General features: G+C 41.2%; 1 protein-coding gene across 3 annotated transcripts in view; it reads right to left on the reverse strand.

The window, feature by feature from the left end:
* The window catches only part of satb1 (SATB homeobox 1), a 141,452-nt gene that overhangs the window by 85,128 nt on the left and 33,556 nt on the right, over positions 1-22,768 (reverse strand). For all 3 annotated transcript variants that reach the window (XM_033050944.1, XM_033050937.1, XM_033050953.1), the window contains one exon: positions 12,433-12,896. In XM_033050944.1, coding sequence (XP_032906835.1) covers positions 12,433-12,896 — 464 coding nt within the window. The remainder of the gene's footprint in view (positions 1-12,432; positions 12,897-22,768) is intronic.

Below are 22,768 nucleotides of genomic sequence, written 5' to 3' on the forward strand. Positions count from 1 at the left end.
GGCAGCATGGCAATTACATCAATCACTCAAATGCCTGAAAATACTGATGTATGTTTACACAAATTCAGCACTTTACCTGGACATCCCAAACAAGTAGGCTCGAAGGGCCGAATGGCCTACTCCTGCGCCTATTTTCTATGTTTTCTAAGTATACTTGACAAATTGTAACTGCATCAGTTTGCAGTCCACTAAGACCTTCGGTGGAAAAGTACTGTCTTAGCCGGGTAAAAGACTCAATCTTTTCCCCAGTGGAAAGAGATCCTGGTGAAGGTATCCACGTTTTACACCGAAGAGCATTTTCACTCAGAACTCAGTGAGGGTTCATTATGGATCAAGGTGGATGGACTTAGGTAACCACATATACTGATACGAACACCACAAAGTTTTACCTCAAATTTTGGACTAGATTCAAATTACAATGTTCCTTGCCACTGGACAAAGTTTTCAAATTGTCTGAAGCGACTCCTTACAGATAAACAGTGATTATATGTCAAAGGTTTGAACTGTTTGTGATAATAATTTTATGATATCCTGAGGTATGAAAGGTATATAATACAACTTTCACATGTTTGATCACATGGTTTTCTACATTTATTTTCTGTCACCTTGGTTGCATCCCAAAATCCGTGAAGTTCTTTAAATGTTTGTCACTGGGCAATTAACTAGCACAAGTAATATAATTGTGTGGGCTGCCACAACTTACAAAATTTGGATTTGACAAATAGAAAATAGTCTGAATTATCGTTTAACTCAGCACCCTGTGATTACTTATAATATAAATATAAATGTAATACCTGCCTTCATGTCCAGTAAAAGCCGCAATTTAAAAATAAATCCACATTAGTATCACGGGGCTGAATTAAGCATGCACGTTGAAACAAAAATTACTAGTTGGATGTTAATTTGCATTGTGCTGGGAACTGGGGGACAGGGCAGGTGGAAGGGGTGGGGCACAAAACACTGTATTTTCAAAAATGTTTGCCAGAGTCGCTTTGACCCAGCCTTAATATTAACATATTATTTCAGGGCTCTCGGCCAAATGAATATGATGGCAACACAGAGAATCTGATTTTATCTCTACTATTCTATATAACACATTGCAGACTTGACATCTGATACGTGTCTGGGGTGGGAAATACAGCATAAACGACTCAAAAAAATAATTGCAGATATGCTATGGGTGCCCCAGGATTCAACAATCCTTTATTGGATGCCATGATAGGGATGGAAAATACTCGTCTGCTACTCTGAGGAAGAAACCTATTTGTGATAACTAGAAAATACAGCTAGAGGCTGATACACAACAAGCAGGAATGTGGTCACGGTCCAGGATTCAGTACTGCAAGTAGATCAATGAGCACGTCAAACAGAAAAAAGCGAGCACAGTAGCACACTCTGTAACTTCCTTATATAGCCCCTTGATCTGACCTCTTATGTTTTCTGGGTACATTATTGCAACCATTATTATTGTAAATCTCTCCCACCCCCATCCAGTATTCAGTCTCATCTATTTACAATATCATGCCCTGCTCTCGCAGTTCCCTGTTCATCTGATGATCACATCACATTTGTTCAATGCATTGGCCTCTTCTTTCTCTCCTTGAAGGGAAGGAGAATACAAACCACCAGAACCAGTCTATCCATGTGACCATAAAGACTCTTGGATTCATTAATATAGCACTTGAGATTAATTACTCTGATGCCTCACAAATGTAATTAGCCATGTTTTAAATGCCTATCCCTTCACATACAGCACCCATCCCATAAATCTGTTAACACACTTGGAAATCAGGGTGGTTGACTAACACTGGAGAAAAGGCATTTTAACATCTGCTCCAACTCTACTCTACGCTGTTCTGGTTGAAAAACACTCCTTATGATTCTGGTGTGCCTTCAACACCATAAGTGATTTCAAACACTGGAAGAATGTCAATCAGGGACACATATTCATAAGGTCATAAGGTCATAAGCGATAGGAGCAGAATTAGGCCATTCGACACATCACATCTACTCCGCTATTCAATCATGGCTGATTTATCTCTCCCTCTTAACCTCATTCTCCTGCCTTCTCCCCATAAGTTCATCATAACTTCCCTCATCCCATGTACAGCTGATATAATTGTACAACTTGCCAACAAGGTTACCAGCTTTATCCATCTGCAGATGATTGATCATCCTTCATAAATCTCCAATAATGCTCAGGAAGGATCTCAGATAAAAAGAAGCCCAAGGGTAGTGGTTGCTTTGACAGGCTGTAGATCTGACGTATGTCTATTAGGTCCAGCAGAGAACTAATCATGCCAGGATCCCACAAGTATTTCCAATCACCTGATATATGCTCCACACATGACAAAGAAACGTTTCTGCTGTCAGAGTACCATGTGTGCTGGGAATGGCTTCATTTAGATTTAGATTTTAGAGATACAGAACAGAAACACGCCCATCGGCCCACCGAGTCCGCCCCGACTAGCGATCCCCGTACACTTAGCACTATCCTACACGCTAAAGGCAATTTACTTTTTTGTTTTACTGAAGCCAATTAATCTACAAACCTGTACATCTTTGGAGTGGGGGATGAAACCGGAGCAACGAGGGGAAACCCACGTGGCCACAGGGACAAAGTACAAACTCTGTACAGACAGCACCAGTAGTCAGGATCGAACCAGGGTTACTGGCACTGTAAGGCAGCAACTCTACTGCTCTGCCACTGTGCCACCCAAATGAGCCCATATTCTCTCATGCAGCTGGCAATGCTCCTAAGGCTCTGGCTGTCACTCAATGCGGTCCCTCTATGGGTTCTGCAAATTGTAACACAGGCAGCCCAGATGGTGTTATTGCTGGGAGAGCTATACCTGATGCCTTCAAAGTTAGGAAAGTGTACTGAATATTTGGATGTAGTTGTTAGAAAATAATCTTACTAAATGTGTATCCACTCCCATTCATTGCCATTTACTAAATGTGTCTCCTTCCATTCATTCGTGTAGGTTTCCCATGTGGAAACTGACCTGGACGTGTACCTCAGTGCACGTGACAATAAAGTAAACTAAACTGAACTTTCACTTTGGGTGGATTTAATGTCACCCCTCTCTAATCCACTCATTTAAGTGAATTAAAGTTTTCCTTCTACCTTTGTCATTGCCAAATTTGTCAGAATGCTGTTAACAATACAATACAATATACAATACAATATTTATTACGTAATTTGAACCTCAGTGAGGCTCAAACGAAACTCTGTTTCCACAGCCATACAAACAAAGACAATTTCCTACAAGACACACACACAATTCAATTTACAGAAACATCCATCACAGTGAATCTCCTCCTCACTGTGATGGAAGGCAAAGTCTTTTCTCTACCCTGCATTTGAAGATATACACTGCTATTTTTCAGATACTCAACAGATTCACTAACTCATTAACAGGATATTTTTGCCTTTGTTGACTACATCACCAGCCATTCAACAAAAAACAATGCAAAAACCATTTCCTACAAACAATACAGCATGTATCATTTAAAACAACGAATACATGATAATCATTTTAAAGGAAACCAAGTCATCAACATAGATGGCTGGTACAAACCAGTTTTGCCCAAATGGCCAATATTATCATTTTGTCGTTAACATCGATGAGATTATTTTCTAACAACTACATCCAAACATTCAGTACATACATAATCTTAAATCAGGGCTACTAACATTGGGTGAGAGTTGGGAGTGAGAAATTGCGAGACCAAGCCCGAGGGAGCGTAGAGACTCGGGGGGGGGGGGGGGGGGGGGGGGGGGGGGGGGAGAGGGACATCCTCCTCCCACACCCCCCCCCCCCCCTCCCATTGGTATGGCACTTTTGCATTTTTCGGCTTGAAATTGTGCAATATGGTGCATACTGTATTCATATGGCGCATCTTAGTTTATACATGTATGGATATCAGGTTATAATCAAACACTTGGCCCATGTTGACCAACCTGGGTCTCACTGCACACCTGGTACTGCTCCTGGTCCTGACTCCAGTTGCATACCTTCTCTCATCCCTGTCCTTGAGTCCAGCCTTACATCTGGCCCTCTATTCTACCCTGATCATAGCTGCTTCCCTGCTTATGTTCCCAGTGCTGAACACTCCCCTGGTCCCAGCTTTGACTGCACACCTATTACTATTCCAGACATTGACTCTGGATGCACACTTGGCCTTGCTCCTAGCCCCTTTGCACTGACAATATATCTGGCCCACACATAAAGCCCCATATCTGACCCCTTGGACTTAACCTATTACATTCAAGCCCACATGTGCTTATCTAATGCAGTAATCCTTTATCCTTGGAAAGTGGTGAAATCATTGGACAAAGTCAGCATGGATTTACAAAGGGTAAATCATGTCTGACGAATCTTATAGAATTTTTCGAGGATGTAACTAGTAGCGTGGATAGGGGAGAACCAGTGGATGTGGTGTATCTGGACTTCCAGAAGGCTTTCGACAAGGTCCCACATAAGAGATTAGTTTACAAACTTAAAGCACACGGCATTGGGGGTTCAGTATTGATGTGGATAGAGAACTGGCTGGCAAACAGGAAGCAAAGAGTAGGAGTAAACGGGTCCTTTTCACAATGGCAGGCAGTGACTAGTGGGGTACCGCAAGGCTCAGTGCTGGGACCCCAGCTATTTACAATATATATTAATGATCTGGATGAGGGAATTGAAGGCAATATCTCCAAGTTTGCGGATGACACTAAGCTGGGGGGCAGTGTTAGCTGTGAGGAGGATGCTAGGAGACTGCAAGGTGACTTGGATAGGCTGGGTGAGTGGGCAAATGTTTGGCAGATGCAGTATAATGTGGATAAATGTGAGGTTATCCATTTTGGTGGCAAAAACATGAAAGCAGACTATTATCTAAATGGTGACCGACTAGGAAAAGGGGAGATGCAGCGAGACCTGGGTGTCATGGTACACCAGTCATTGAAAGTGGGCATGCAGGTGCAGCAGGCAGTGAAGAAAGCGAATGGTATGTTAGCTTTCATAGCAAAAGGATTTGAGTATAGGAGCAGGGAGGTTCTACTGCAGTTGTACAGGGTCTTGGTGAGACCACACCTGGAGTATTGCGTACAGTTTTGGTCTCCAAATCTGAGGAAGGACATTATTGCCATAGAGGGAGTGCAGAGAAGGTTCACCAGACTGATTCCTGGGATGTCAGGACTGTCTTATGAAGAAAGACTGGATAGACTTGGTTTATACTCTCTAGAATTTAGGAGATTGAGAGGGGATCTTATAGAAACTTACAAAATTCTTAAGGGGTTGGACAGGTTAGATGCAGGAAGTTTGCTCCCGATGTTGGGGAAGTCCAGGACAAGGGGTCACAGCTTAAGGATAAGGGGGAAATCCTTTAAAACCGAGATGAGAAGAACTTTTTTCACACATAGAGTGGTGAATCTCTGGAACTCCCTGCCACAGAGGGTAGTCGAGGCCAGTTCATTGGCTATATTTAAGAGGGAGTTAGATGTGGCCCTTGTGGCTAAGGGGATCAGAGGGTATGGAGAGAAGGCAGGTACGGGATACTGAGTTGGATGATCAGCCATGATCATATTGAATGGCGGTGCAGGCTCGAAGGGCCGAATGGCCTACTCCTGCACCTAATTTCTATGTTTCTATGTTTCTATGTTTATGGGGCACTTCACATATGGATAACAAAATTTGCTACATTCATTGGCTTCCTTGTTATCTAACATGCTAGTTACTTTGTCAAAGAAGTCATCAATTGGTTGAACACAATTTCTCATCCATAAAATTATACTCACTCAGCTGTATAAGTATTCTGTTACCATTTGTTAAGGGCTTGGACACGCTAGAGGCAGGAAACATGTTCCCGATGTTGGGGGAGTCCAGAACCAGGAGCCACAGTTTAAGAATAGGGAGTAAGCCATTTAGAACGGAGACGAGGAAACACTTTTTCTCACAGAGAGTGGTGAGTCTGTGGAATTCTCTGCCTCAGAGGGCGGTGGAGGCAGGTTCTCTGGATGCTTTCAAGAGAGAGCTAGATAGGGCTCTTAAAAATAGCGGAGTCAGGGGATATGGGGAGAAGGCAGGAACGGGGTACTGATTGGGGATGATCAGCCATGATTACATTGAATGGCTGTGCTGGCTCTAAAGGCCGAATGGCCTACTCCTGCACCTATTGTCTATTGTCCATTTCTTTCATTTTTGTAACAAACTGTCCTGAAGTCATTTTCACCCCCAATATTTTCAGTATTTTGCTGTCTTCCTCTCAGCTGGGACTTTTCCGAAATGCAAAGTCCAATAACTATATATTTAAGCAATATTATTCTATTAAATGTGATCTTGAGAGTACATAATATTTTCTGTGGTATTCATAACACAACAATGATAAAAAGATCTTTGTTTTGATTGCACCTACCAACATGCATACATTATTATATTACAGTTAATATGTACCGAGGGCAATTTTTTGTTCCAATGCTCCCCATTCCCAATTACTTTTACATTGAAGTGATTGAAATCCAAGTGAAATTTAAATGGCATCATAAAAGTAAAACCTACGGAATGGATGATATTCATTACGTGGTTGGTTGGGGTCAGTATCAGCACAATTACTATATTAAACTTTGAATCTTCAGATGTCCTGGTTCAAGCTAAAACTAAAGACAATAATAATCTCCTCACACATTCCCCTGCAAGTATCTCTGTCACTCCTTTAAAATATGCCCCTTCTTTGAACAAGCTCTTAAATATCGCATCTGAATCAGTTTCCATCTGATTACACTCATTGAGGATGTTCATCTACGTGTTCAATTAATAAAACAACGAGATTGGGGACATTTCTATTCAACCTGTCAAAGGAATTAGAAATAGTCAGTGAGGTAAACAAACATAATAATTGAGTGGCAAATGTCAATAGTGCTACCTTCCCAATATTTAACTGAAGGAAATAATGGGTCATCAGGGCTGTATGTTGTGACAGACAGCCTGACACTTTGCATGTCATTTTAATATTACTCTTATCCCGTCCCCCTGGATATTCCGGATTAATAAATTAAGATTTTGTCAACTAATTACAAATCAGGCTAATTACAAATCAATAACATTAGCCAACTCCGAAACACGAAGCACTAAGCATTGGAATCCAGACATCACGGACAACTGCTCTCAGTTCACCGCTCACATCTGGCAGTGTTCTCCGTCTGAACCAGGGGCCGCGGAACGTTTTTGAAAGTAGGGAGGCTGAGCGATCACTCTTCACTGGCCTTGGGGGTACCCGGTGAGGGAGTGGAGCGACCGAGTCGGGAGAGGGTGTGGAAGTAGGGTGTCCCCCCTCCCATGGTAGGGACTTTTTGAAATTTGATGTATTAAAATCATGTTTTAGTGCCTTGTAGAAGTATGATTTCAATGTTTTTTGTGTGACATATTTTTAAGAGGTAACTTTTTATGGGGTAACGTTTTCCACACAAAAGGGTGGTGGGTGTATGGAACAAGCTGCCAGAGGAGGTAGTTGAGGCAGGGACCATCCCAACATTTAAGAAACAGTTAGACTGATACATGGATAGGACAGGTTTGGAGGTATGGACCAAAAAGCAGGTAGTGTAGCTGGGACATGTTGGCGGGTGTGGGCAAGTAGCGCCGAAGGGCCTGTTTTCACACTGTATCACTCTATGACTACATTATACCTCCACCATGCGTGAATGCTTCAAAATCAAATGATCGAGTTTTATTGCCATATACTCAAGTATAGAAACATAGAAAATAGGTGCAGGAATAGGCCATCGGCCCTTCGAGCCAGCACTGCCATTCAATATGATCATGGCTATTCATCTAAAATCAGTTCCTCTTTCCAGTTTTTTCCCCATATCCCTTGATTTCGTTAGCTAAATGTAACTCTCTCTTGAAAACATCCAGTGAATTTGCCTGCACTGCCTTCTGTAGCAGAAAATTCCACAGATTCACAACTCTCTGCGTGAAGAAAGTTTGTCCTAATCTCAGTCCTAACTGGCCCACCCTTTATTCTTAAACTGCGACCCCGTGTTCTGAACTCCCCCAATATCGGGAACATTTTACCTGCAATTAGTAAGTTATTTTTGCATTTCTAAAAGTCATCATGGATATTCATATTTATCTGCATTTAAACAGGGCTGCCAACTCGCGCTTTCTTCATGCATATATAGTAGTTTACATACAGAACTGCCTAGCTAGTGTAAAATATTTGGAAAGTACGTTTGAAAGTGACAGATCTATACTGTCCTTTCAATATATAACAAGGGACACATTTACTGACTAAAGTCACTTCAAATTGACACAGCTTCAGTGAATTTAGTGCGTTTAGCAAATATTTTGGACCAAGGCTTCTTAGCATAATTATCACATGATGGTTAGTATTTAGCCTTCTATTTACTGTCAGTTCTGTGTCATTGTGACTTTCGTAATGAATGGGATACAAGTTTATTAAGTGGCAGTTAGGTACTTGCACCATTAGCATCAGGTTGCCTATTGACTCCAAATTGTAGGGAATAGGTGCTCAGGACAGTTGGAACCAAATTCTATTTGATAAAAATGATTATTCTTTGATTTGACAATAGACAATAGGCGCAGGAGTAGGCCATTTGGCCCTTTGAGCCAGCACCGCCATTCAATGTGATCATGACTGATCATCCCCAATCAGTACCCCGTTCCTGCCTTCTCCCCATATCCCCTGACTCCGCTATTTTAAGAGCCCTATCTAGTTCTCTCTTGAAAGCATCCAGAGAACCTGCCTCCACCGCCCTCTGAGGCAGAGACTTCCACAGACTCACCACTCTCTGTGAGAAAAAGTGGTTCCTCGTCTCCGTTCTAAATGGCTTACTCCTTATTCTTAAACTGTGGCCCCTGGTTCTGGACTCCCCCAACATCGGGAACACGTTTCCTGCCTCTAGCGTGTCCAAGCCCTTAACAACCTTATATGTTTCAATGAGATTCCCTCTCATCCTTCTAAACTCCAGAGTGTACAAGCCCAGCTACTCCATTCTCTCAGCATATGACAGTCCCGCCATCCCGGGAATTAACCTTATAAACCTACGCTGCACTCCCTCAATAGCAAGAATGTCCTTCCACAAATTAGCAGACTAAAACTGCACACAATACTCGAGGTGTGGTCTCATTAGGGCTCTGTACAACTGTAGGAGGACGTCTTTGCTCCTATATTATAAAGGCCAACATGCCATTCGCTTTCTTCACTGCCTGCTGTACCTGCATGCTTACTTTCATAGATTGATGTAAAAGGTCCCCCAGATCCCGTTGTACTTCCCCTTTTCCCAACTTGACGCTATTTAGATAGTAATCTGCCTTCCTGTTTTTGCTACCAAAGTGGATAACCTCACATTTATCCGCATTAAACTTCAGCTGCCATGCATCTGCCCACTCCCCCAACCTGTCCAAGTCACCCTGCATTCTCATAGCATCCTCCTCACAGTTCACACTGCCACCCAGCTTTGTATCATCTGCAAATTTGCTAATGTTACTTTGAATCCCTTCATCTAAATCATTGATGTATATTGTAAATAGCTGCGGTCCCAGCACCGAGCCTTGCGGTACCCCACTAGTCACTGCCTGCCATTCTGAAAGGGACCCGTTAATCCCTACTCTTTGTTTCCTGTCGGCCAACCACTTCTATATCCATGTCAGCACTCTACCCCCAATACCATGTGCCTTAATTTTGCCCACTAATCTCCTATGAGGGACCTTATCAAATGCTTTCTGAAAGTCCAGGTACACTACATCCACTGGATCTCCCATGCCCATTTTCCTAGTTACATCTTCAAAAAATTCCAGAAGATTAGTCAAGCATGATTTCCCCTTCGTAAATCCATGCTGACTATGGCCGTGCGCTCCTTGTGGGGTATAAAGCATCTTGGAAACCAGTGGTGGAATCTAACAAACCTCACCTCACTAAGTCTACTGGACAACAATCCCAGTAAAGATATACACTGGTGAAACTGATATATACCTTGGGTGAAACTGTCTCTTGAGATTTCCCTACATATTTATCACAGGGAGCATAGGGGTTCAACTCTAATGAGGAAACTACAGAGCTCGCAAAGTTATTTGCACAAAATCCCTACAGCCTCCTTATGGGGACGAGGCGGAAGCTGTGAGGAGCTGGGGGAAGAAAACCACATGTGAAATTTCAGGGTCTTATGTTGAAATGTTTTAAATCAACATTTATATTACAGCCTGTCATTTTTTAAGACATCATTTAACGTTATCCTTTAGCAATTCTCTGGATGTTAAGGTAACATCCTTGAAAAAAAAAATTGTAGGCAAGGCAAAGAAAATGTTTAATCAAATTTTAAATCAGAGCATTTGATGGCACTGGGCCTATACTCGCTGGAGTTTAGAAGAATGAATGACCTTATTGAAACGTACAGAATAATAAAAGGCTTGGATGTGGAGAGGATGTTTCCACTAGTGGGAGAGTCTAGGACTAGGGGTCATAGCCTCAGAATTAAAGGACATTCTTTTAGGAAGTTGAGGAGGAATTTCTTTAGTCAGAGGGTGGTGAATCTGCGGAATTCTTTGCCACAGAAGGCTGTGGAGGCAAAGTCAGTGGATATATTTAAGGCAGAGATAGATAGATTCTTGATTAGTACAGTGTCAGAGGTTATGGGGGGGAAGGCAGAATAATGGGGTTAGGTGGGAGAGATAGATCAGCCATGATGGAATGGCGGAGTAGACGATGGACCAAATGGCCTAATTATACTCCTAACACTTATGATCTAAAACATTTTACTCCACAAGACGAATAAACATCCCTGGCCGCTTTATTTTTTTAAAGTTTCTCAAATTTAAGGCATAGCCAGTAAGTACATCAAGTCAAGAGAGTAATAAATAGATACAGTGGGCCATTTAGCCCATCATGTCTACAATGACCATTTGACACCCATTTTACATGAATCTTATCCAAACCCATTTTATTCTCCCCACATACCCATCAACTTGGTTCATCCCACGATTCTTCCATTCACTTTCACATTAGTAGCAATTTACAGTGGCCAAAAACCTACCAGACCTCACATTCTTGGGATTTGGGAGAAAACCCAAGCATCCATAGAAACCCACACTAATTTACAAGGACAGTTTTTCACCAAAATGTTTTCCTGGCAAGTTGAAAACCAAATATAAAACAACAAATTTATCTTTAAGACACATTCACCCCATTTGAAATATGCCTAGATTACAAGAGCAGCGCCATGTCTATTTGAAGCCTATTGATCTAAAATAACCATAACCAAAATGTCACGTTATCCAGTAAATGAGAAATATAATACACATTTTTAGTTGATCTTGTGGGAGTATCCTATAAACAGAGTTTGTGAATTCTGTGCAGCATCAATTCTGCATCAATAGAATAGCCAAAAAAGATTCATAAATCCTTTTGTTTATTGCATAAGTGGCTACGGATGGGTTATATTAAATAGCAAAAACTGTGAAATAAACATTCAGTTCTTTAAATAGGAAAATTCTTACAGGCAATATATCAATTATTTCTGTCAATATTCAGAAGAACATTTATTTATGTGCAATTTATATACCGATTCAGTACAAAAAATCTGAATCAGTACACAAGTTTAAAAACAAATGTATTGATTCAAATATTTTGTTGATTACAATATCTATAACATTGCTAAGGGCTGTGGTACACCAAAACCATAAGCAAAACAAAGAGCTTCTCAGCATCATCAACACAACAAAATTAAATGCTCTAAAGGGCCTGTCCCACTTGGCTGTCTTTCGCGCGCCATTTACGCGGCCTGCTAGCGTGTGGGTAGCGCGGGGACGGGCGCATAGAGTGGTGTGGAGGAGTGTGGAGTGGTGTGGAGGAGTGTGGATTTCGCCCTGAATTAAATCTTTGCACTCCACCGGCCTGGCGCGGCACAACGTCTCACCTCCAATAGCAGCAGAAGCAGGCAAGCGATCGTTGAACTCAGCCTGGTGCTCACGGCCGTTGCTGATCCGGATCCGCACTCACTCCTACTCCCAGTGGGGCCAAGAAGATTGAAGATAGACACAAAATGCTGGAGTAACTCAGCGGGACCGGCAGCATCTCTGGAGAGAAGCAATGGGTGACGTTTCGGGTCAAGACCCTTCTTTCAGACTGAAGAAGAGTCTCGACCCGAAACATGATCCATTCCTTCTCTCCAGAGATGCTGCTGGTCCCGCTGAGTTACTCCTGCATTTTGTGTCCATCTTCAAATGATGTCACGCGCTCCAGATGGCTGTGCGGACGCATGATGACGCGCGCGACTCTCGCGGGACCGTCGCGCGTCAGTCACTGCCGGCCTGTCGTGTAAGTGACGGCCCAAGTGGGACAGGCCCTTGATGATGCAGACTCGTGACATGGTCCCACCCGCTATTTTGAAGTTTTGCCCAGTACACAAAAGGAAGAGATGTTTTGTTTTACCTGAGTTCGGTTGAAAGCCACACGAGCAAACACTGCTTGGGAGATGCCAGCTCGCTTCAACTCATCACGAACCCACTGGTAGATTTCGGTAGACACTTCAGCATTTGATGAAGGCTGTTGTTCTAATGGTTTAGTCATTGATCGGTTGACCGGAGGGTGATTTAGGTATTGCTGATTAAGGGACTGCTGTGCCAGAAGTCTATTGACAGCAAATTGTTGGTTTAATATCTGGGCCATAACCAGCTGCTGGTTCACCAGCTGTGGACTAAGAGGTGCAGAGACAAGTCCAGGATGCAAATTAGAAAGCTGGGGCCTGGTAGTTGGCTGGCCACTGTGGGGAAGTTGAGCAGGTGACGGTGGCTGGGGCAGATCAGTACCATTCCTAGGAAGTGTTTGTGTTCCAAAGTTTACATGATTTGTTCCTGGCTGTGAAATAGACAATTCAGACATGGTCTCCATTTCAGCTAGAGCAATGAGAAAAAAAACCAGTAAGAAATCAATTGAAAATCCACCCAGTGACATGAATCAATCCTTGACAAAAATGCATTTTGTTACTTTATGTGTTACATATTACATTTTAAATATATGTTTTACTGTTAATAATAGGTTGGAAAAACACAACAAAAAGTTTGTCATAGATTGCAGAAATTTATCAAATTGTGGCACAGTTTTTGAGGCTGTCAGCAATAATGAAATAGAGCAAAAAGCTTTTGAAAATATAGTATACCCATATATAGTGCATTATGTTTCTGTCCTATAATCATATAGAGCACCTTTCAAAAGTGAGATGCATGCCATTTATCATGGTTATCATCAAACAGAAAGTGCCTAACATGCATTCTGCCTATCACAACCCATAATCTGGGTCACACTTCAATGCCATATTCGCATGAATATTAAAAAACATTGGAATTGATTGATTCATAATTCATATTCAGACAATAATAGCAAAATATTTTTAAGCAAATAGGTATTGTATGCATCAAGAGGAATAAGGGTAAACCTGCTTTCATCAGGGCACTGCTAAGCACACATAAGAAATAAACTGGGAATATACAGTTCAGAGACTGGAAAAGTCTAGTCATTCCAAATCCATCAACACAAAAAAAACCCTGTGTGTTTGTAATTGTGACAATCAAACTTGACTTCATACTATCAAGCAACATTTACTGCTTTAGGAATAATCAATGATTTAGGCGCAAACTGCATCCTTAACTACACTAGCATTTTCTTGCTCCCCCCACCTTTCCATAGACTCTTAGACAACCTCAAGTTTATGGAGGGCAGAATGAATGAGGGTGACCATAAGTGTGTGGGAATAATTAGATCTAGAGGTAACAAAGGCACAAATAATTTGTAACTGCAGATGTGGTAAGGACCAACAGTTGGCGGCACAGCAGCACAGCGGTAGCGTTGCTGCCTGACAGTGCTAGAGACCCGGGTTCAATCCTGATCATGGGTGCTTGTCTGTATGGAGTTTGTACGTTCTCCCCCTGACCAGCGTGGGTTTTCTCCAGGATCTCCAGTTTACTCCCACACTCTAAAGACGTACAGGTTTATAGGTTAATTGGCTTGGTATAATTGTAAATTGGCCCTAATGTGTGTAGGATAGTGTTAGTGTGCAGAGATCATTGGTCGGCGTGGACTCGGTGGGCCGAAGGGCCTGTTTCTACAATGTATCTCTAAACTATATTAAAAATAAACGTGAGTCATGGAGGTGGAATCAGGATGCCATAATAATTGTATAAAAACCTATTTCAGAATGAAATACTTGAGGTGTATGGCCTGACCTGCTGAGCATTTCCAGCATGTTCTATTTTGATTTAAGATACTGAGATTGCAAGGGATTTGGTTCAGTATTAGACAATTGTCAAGGAGAGGGATTAGAGAGCCTAGTTTGTGCGGAGGATCAAAGTGATGTCTTTAGTTCCCAAAATTTAGTTGGTGGAAAATTCTGTTCATCCGGCACTAGATGTGGTGAAGTAGTTTGACAATTAGTGGAGGGATGAAGTGATGATGAGATGCAGCTGGGTATTATCCTTGTGCACTGGAATCAGATGTCATGTTCTCAGATGAAAACACCACATGAGAATTGGGAGGAGGCCCAGGAGAACGCCCCGAGAGACACCAAAGGGCACAGGAAGAGAAACCTTTACTGATGATACTCTGGCTATGAATGTATTAGAAAAAATGAAACCCCGAGCAAGTGCAGTCTCTGCCAGCAGGATGATCATGATGAGACATTGGAGGAGGATAATGTAGTCAGACATATGAGAGGCTGGAGTCAAGCTGAAAATGATGCGAAAAGTTGACAATAAGTGTTATTAGTGACTTTTAGTACAGAGATGATATCTGCTTGAGAAGGTTCAAGCAAGGAGTTCAGCATTCAACACATTCAAGAATTTGGTGAGGAGTAGAAGGTTAGCGATGGACAATCCTGTAAAACAGATGGTAGATTCAAGGCTTGCTTTCTTTTGAAAAAGAGATAACAATGGTAGATTGCAAGTCTATACTGGTTTTAATTCCCCATTTGACAGGGAACTAAGCCTATTGCTACCCACCATATCCACACCCCTACAACATACAATATTCTCACCATCATTGGCTGAAAAGTGTCATTAAATTAGAATAACACCGAAAGTTTACATTGTAAATGTTGTCGTAATTTTTTTATATAAATAACTGAATATATTATCTAGGTGGCCCTGGAAATCGTGGATGCATTGGTGATAATTTTCCAATGTTCTCTTGACAGGTTCCTGTGGACTGGAGGATAGCCAATGTAACCCCACTTTTTACGAAAGGAAGGAGAGGGAAAACGGAATTATAGTCCAGTTAGCCATACATCGGTAGTCGGGAAGATGCTCGAGTCGAATGTTCAAGATGTTATAGCAGCGCATTTGGAAAGCAGTAACAGGATCGGTCAAAGTCCGCATGGATTTATGAAGGGGAAATCATGCTTAACTAATCTTCTGGAATTTTTTGAGGATGTAACAAGTAGAACGGATAAGGGAGAGCCAGTGGATGTGGTCATCGGGACTTTCAAAAAGCCTTTGACAAGGTCCCACACAAGAGATTAGTGTGCAAAATTAGAGCACATTGTATTGGGGGTATTGATAGAGAACTGGTTGGCAGACAGGAAGCAAAGAGTAGGAATTAATGGGTCCTTTTCAGAATGGCGGGTAGTGACTAGTGGGGTGCCGCAAGGCTCGGTGCTGGGACCCCAGTTATTTACAGTATATATTAACGATTTAGATGAGGGAATTAAATGTGACATCTCCAAGTTTGCAGTTGAAGCAGGTGGCAGTGTGAGCTGCAAGGAGGATGCTATGAGGTGCTTCAGGTGTGATAGAATTGGAGGGGCAAGAGGTGGAGGTGTTGCATTGCTTATCAGGGAGGATATTACAGCAGTGCTTTGGCAGGATAGATTAGAGGGCTCGTCTAGGGAGGCTATTTGGGTGGAACTGAGAAATGGGAAAGGGGTAGCAACACTTATAGGGGTGTATTATAGACCGCCAAATGGGGAGCGAGAATTGGAAGAGCAAATATGTAAGGAGATTGCAGATATTAGTAGTAAGCACAAGGTAGTGATTGTGGGAGATTTCAATTTTCCACACATAGACTGGGAAACACATTCTGTAAATGGGCTGGATGGGTTGGAGTTTGTAAAATGTGTGCAGGATAGTTTTTTGCAGCAATACATAGAAGTACCTACTAGAGAAGGGGCGGTGCTGGACCTCCTGTTAGGAAATGAGATGGGTCAGGTGGCAGAGGTATGCGTTGGGGAACAGTTCGGGACCAGTGATCACAATACCATTAGTTTCAATATAATTATGGAGAGGGTCAGAACTGGACCTAGTGTTGAGATTTTTGATTGGAGAAAGGCTAACTTTGAGGAGATGCGAAAGGATTTAAAAGAAGTAAATTGGGACAGTTTGTTTTATGGGAAAGATGTGGAAGAGAAATGGAAGACATTTAAAGGTGAAACTTTAAGAGTACAGAATCTTTATGTCCCTGTTCGGTTGAAAGGAAATAGTAAAAATTGGAAAGAGCCATGGTTTTCAAGGGAAATTGGACACGGTTCGGAAAAAGAGAGAGATCTACAATAATTATAGGCAGCATGGAGTAAATGAGGTGCTTGAGGAGTATAAAGAATGTAAAAAGAATCTTAAGAAAGAAATTAGAAAAGCTAAAAGAAGATATGAGGTTGCTTTGGCAAGTAAGGTGAAAGTAAATCCAAAGGGTTTCTACAGCTATATTAATAGCAAAAGGATAACGAGGGATAAAATTGGTCCATTAGAGAGTCAGAGTGGACAGCTATCTGCAGAGCCAAAAGAGATGGGGGAGATATTGAACAATTTCTTTTCTTCTGTATTCACCAAGGATATTCCCTAGGACATTGAATTATGTGAGGTAAGGGAAACAAGTAGAGTAGCTATGGAAACTATGAGATTCAAAGAAGAGGAAGTACTGACACTTTTGAGAAATATAAAAGTGGATACGTCTCCAGGTCCGGACAGGATATTCCCTAGGACATTGAGGGAAGTTAGTGTAGAAATAGCAGGGGCTATGACAGAAATATTTCAAATGTCATTGAAACGGGAATAGTGCCGGAGGTTTGGCGTACTGCGCATGTTGTTCTATTGTTTAAAAAGGGGTCTAAGAGTAAACCTAGCAATTATAGACCTGTTAGTTTGACGTCAGTGGTGGGCAAATTAATGGAAAGGATACTTAGAGATAATATATATAAGCATCTGGATAAACAGGGTCTGATTAGGAACAGTCAACATGGATTTGTGCCTGGAAGGTCATGCTTGACTAAGCTTCTTGAATTTTTTGAAGAGGTTACTCGGGAAATTGATGAGGGTAAAGCAGTGGATGTTGTATATATGGACTTCAGTAAGGCCTTTGACAAGGTTCCTCACGGAAGTTTGGTTAAGAAGGTTCAATTGTTGGGTATTAATGGTGGAGTAGCAAGATGGATTCAACAGTGGCTGAATGGGAGATGCCAGAGAGTAATGGTGGATGGTTGTTTGTCAGGTTGGAGGCCAGTGACTAGTGGGGTGCCACAGGGATCTGTGTTGGGTCCACTGTTGTTTGTCATGTACATCAATGATCTGGATGATGGTGTGGTAAATTGGATTAGTAATTATGCAGATGATACTAAGATAGGTGGGGTTGTGGATAATGAAATAGATTTTCAAAGTCTACAGAGAGATTTATGCCAGTTGGAAGAGTGGGCTGAAAGATGGCAGATGGAGTTTAATGCTGATAAGTGTGAGGTGCTACATCTTGGCAGGACAAATCAAAATAGGACGTACATGGTAAATGGTAGGGAATTGAAGAATGCAGGTGAACAGAGGGATCTGGGAATAACTGTGCACAGTTCCCTGAAAGTGGAATCTCATGTAGATAGGGTGGTAAAGAAAGCTTTTGGTGTGCTGGCCTTTATAAATCAGAGCATTGAGTATAGAAGTTGGGATGTAATGTTAAAATTGTACAAGGCATTGGTGAGGCCAATTCTGGAGTATGGTGTACAATTTTGGTCGCCTAATTATAGGAAGGATGTCAACAAAATAGAGAGAGTACAGAGGAGATTTACTAGAATGTTGCCTGGGTTTCAGCAACTAAGTTACAGAGAAAGGTTGAACAAGTTAGGGCTTTATTCTTTGGAGCGCAGAAGGTTAAGGGGGGACTTGATAGAGGTCTTTAAAATGATGAGAGGGATAGACAGAGTTGACGTGGATAAGCTTTTCCCACTGAGAGTAGGGAAGATTCAAACAAGGGGACATGACTTGAGAATTAAGGGACAGAAGTTTAGGGGTAACATGAGGGGGAACTTCTTTACTCAGAGAGTGGTGGCTGTGTGGAATGAGCTTCCAGTGAAGGTGGTGGAGGCAGGTTCGTTTTTATCATTTAAAAATAAATTGGATAGTTATATGGACGGGAAAGGAATGGAGGGTTATGGTCTGAGCGCAGGTATATGGGACTAGGGGAGAATACGTGTTCGGCACGGACTAGAAGGGTCGAGATGGCCTGTTTCCGTGCTGTAATTGTTATATGGTTATATGGTTATGAGGCTGCAGGGTAACTTGGATAGGTTGAGTGTATGGGAAGATGCAGTATAATGTCGAAAAAATGTGAGGTTATCCACTTTGGTGGCAAGAACTAGAAGGCAGATTATTATCTGAATGGTGCCAGATTAGGAAAAGGGGAGGTGCAACTAGACCTGGGTGTGCTTGTTCGTCAGTCACTGAAAGTAAGCATGCAGGTACAGCAGGCAGTGAAGAAAGCTAATGTAATGTTGGCCTTCATTGCAAGAGGATTTGAGTTTAGGAGCAAGGAGGTCCTACTGCATTTGTACTGGGCCCTGTTGTGTGCAATTTTGGTCTCCTAATTTGAGGAAAGACAATCTTGCTATTGAGGGAGTGCAGCGTAGGTTCACCAGGTTAATTCCCAGGAAGGCGGGACTGATATATGATGATAGAATGGGTCGACTGGGCTTGTATTCACCGGAATTTAGAAGGATGAGAGGGAATCTTATAGAAACATATAAAATTCTTAAAGGATTGGACAGGCTAGATGCAGGAAAATTATTCCAGATATTAGAGGAGTCTAGAACCAGAGGTCACTGTTTAAGAATATGGGGTGGGCCATTTAGGACTGAGATGAGGAAAACCTTCTTCACCCAGAGAGTTGTGAATCTGTGGAATTCTCTGCAACAGAAGGCAATGGTGGCCATTTCACTGGATGTTTTCAAGAGAGAGTTAGATTTAGCTCTTAGGGCTAAAGGAATTAAGGGATATGGCGAAAAGCAGGAACATGGTACTGATTTTAGATGATCAGCCATGATCATATTGGATGGCGGTGCTGGCTCGAAGGGCCGAATGCCCAACTCCTGCATCTATTTTTCTATGTTTCTATGTTTCAAAATGAGATCACATATCCCAATCAAATTAATCCTACCCTCTAATCCCTTTGCACAAAGGCTTATGGCCCTGTCCCACGGTACGAGTTCATTCCAAGAGCTCTCCCGAGTTTGCTCTGATTCGATCTCGGAGATATACGGTAACGGCCGCTCATCGGTACTCGGGGCTCTGGTGGACATTTTTCAACATGTTGAAAAATCTTCACGAGTCTTCCCGAGCTTACCTGCCATTAGCAAGTTTTCCCGAGTACCTGCCTTTAGCGTTACGAGCCGCTAAGAGACGTCCCCGAGCTCCGACGTACCCGCTACATTCATTCTCCGTAGTTAGCACGAGTTTGATTTTTTTTAAACTCGGGAGAGCTCTTGGAATGAACTCGTACCGTGGGACAGAGCTATTAGTCTTGACATCTCAAGTGCAATGCCATCAGCAATTGGCAAATTTTGAATAATTTGTGCTGCAGATTAACTACACTTGATGGGTAATCGCAGAGTATTATGGATAAAAATAACATCGAAAATTGGAGAAGTCACACCATCATCACCTAAACTATGAAGCAACATTTTAAGAAAACAGAAGCCAAATGTTTTACTCCTGCTTCAAACAGAATAGTTGTCAGATGAAAACAATTAAGTATAAATATTAGTTATGCAACAACCTCCAGGAAGCCTGAACGTAAAATGAAGGAGGACTTTAGATATGGGGAGATTGGAAAAGCTGATGTGAGGAATGACCTGATCGAAGTGTGCAAGATTATGACAACAGATAGCATAGATAGTCAAAAACACGATTACATAGGTTTAAGGCAAGAGGAAAGGGTTTTAAAAGGGATCTAACAGGTACGTTGTTTTATTTTAGCACACAAAGAGTGGTTGATGTCTGGAACACACAGCCAGAGTAGATGGTGAATCAGATAGTTGCTATATTTAAGTGGCGATTAATATGCAAGACACAAGGCAAATAGTATTATGTAGATGGGCAAAATATTTAGTATTCTTCATCTTCCATGATAGTACTGCCATGCAGTATGAATTCCTCAAGAGTCAAGAGTGTTTTATTGTTATATGTCCCAGACGGGACAATGAAATTCTTACTTGCTGCAGCACAACAGAATATGTGAATATGTAAACATTGTATATAACGGGAAAAAAAAAGAAAAAGTTCAATAAATAACAAATAATAATATAGTCTTTTGCATTTCAGAGCTCATAGCTTATTCGTTGTGTTTAATAGACAATAGACAATAGGTGCAGGAGTAGACCATTCGGCCCTTCGAACCAGCACCGCCATTCAATGTGATCATGGCTGACTCGAAGGGCCGAATGGCCTACTCCTGCACCTATTGTCTATTGATTCATTAACTTATGTCCGTGGGTCCCACCTGAAATATTAGTTAACTTTTCTTTTTTCAAATATTGACTGACTTGCAGTGCATTTCCAGCATTTTATATCCCTCAGCCAGACATCAGTCAGTTTCAATGTATGTTATCTCTGCTGGTATAGCCATTAAAATAAAGATGTCATCCAAGTTTTCCAATAGAACTAACTGCACCAGTATAAACACTACATGTCAGGATTGGGGTTGTGAATTCACCAAATTCTGAACAAAGCCCGAATTTAATACTCACAAGCCAAGCTAGCATATATTCAGGCAAATCATCAAAATTCCTGTGTTCTCTCTGACTTAAAGCAGCATGGCAAATTTAAATTCTAACTGAGAGAAGACCAGCTTGACCGAACACTCCCCCAGTTAACACTTTAAGATGCGGGAGTCCAAAATAGCTCTGAGGTTTGTGAGCATCACCAAAGCCATTTCCTAATCACAGTTCTAACAAAGGCAACAATATTTAAAACTTACTGAAAAATCAGTGTAAGCCTTAAAACAAATCAAACCAACTGCTATTCCACTTGCCCTATGCCTTTGACTTTCATTTCAGCCAACTAAGCTGCCATCAATTCTTGGGTGCACTGCAGACAGCAGTCCATTAATACTTAAATATCATAAAACACAAAAAGGACGTTGAGCCAGAAAGTAATCATTTTCATGAGAAATAAGAATGATTTCAAATTATAAAATACCACATATAGCCAATTAAAAAGTATAAACTTTCTTTGGACAGAATTTTTAGAATTGTTCAATTTACTTCTTCATCAATGTAAAACAATTAGCAGCTGCAAATATTTTTTTCAAACAATGGTTTCCGAAACAAAATATTTTGAAGTGATATGTTTCTCTGGGAAATGAATGCTGTAAACTACAGCATTGGGGTAAAAAAAGTCTTATTATTCTTGATGCAGCAGAGATTCAGTGTTTATGTCATCTTTATGTATTTACCATGTAGTCTAATCTAAAACTCCAAACACAACACTGGACTGATAAACAAAATATAGCCATTACATTTTGCAATGTTACTATTTTTTCCAGAGGTCTTCCCATGAACATCTGATAATTAGTGACGAGCAATGTTTGAGTTTCCAATGTCCCTTAAAGGAATTTAGACTGTCAGATTTTCTCAATTTTCTTGATAAATAAAATCTATTTTAAAATTAAAACAGTGCCAGATCACAGGCTGTAGTAGAATTTGTTAATGCTTCACTTCACATTGAAAATGTCCGTGTAATTTATTTATTGTATGTTATGTAATACCCCTGGGGTTCGTATCTGAAAACGCATCTGCAATCATTTTTTCATCATAATTGCTGATTCCAGTCGTTAACAATGATCATTTTGGCTGTGAATTATTCTGAAAAGTGTTGCTTCACCTCTTGGTCTTAAAACAGCAATTTTCCTCTTGTAGTTCAGTACTCTGATGAATAATATTGAGGCTATGAAAAATAATTAGTCTAAAAATATTTCATATTTGAGATGCTCAGAATAAAACAAAAAGGACAAAATTTACTATAGAGAAAATGTCATAATCTCTAGAGGGTTTCTCATTATCTCACTATAGTGTCTAAACCAGTGTTATTCCAGACCATGATGCACTTGAACTCATGCCCCTTACAATTCAACATTCTGTTATTCCACTCTTTTGGTTTCAAGGGTGCAGCATTGACAATAGTGGAAAACAGAACTTGTGCATTCACTTTTATGCAGGTGCTGAATATAGCTATCACTAGAAGGTCAAGTACAGTGCTACCACCATCAAAGCCAGACATTGATCCAGTCATGACAGTGGTACTGTAAAGCAACCTCAGACAAGTGCTTTCATGTTCAGTGCATGTGATCTCCATTGTCCAAATATCATCTCTCTCAAATCGAAATGGTACTGCGATTTTTTAATGCTGAAGTGTACGCGTCAGACAATTAAAGCACTCAGTCACCAACTTGTTGTAATTAGTTAAGAATATTTGTTACTTCATCTCAATGAACAATTATTGAGAAATAACCATGGATCATTTTCTAAAAG

This window comes from Amblyraja radiata, chromosome 2, assembly GCF_010909765.2.
Source record: "Amblyraja radiata isolate CabotCenter1 chromosome 2, sAmbRad1.1.pri, whole genome shotgun sequence".
Lineage (NCBI taxonomy): Eukaryota > Metazoa > Chordata > Chondrichthyes > Rajiformes > Rajidae > Amblyraja > Amblyraja radiata.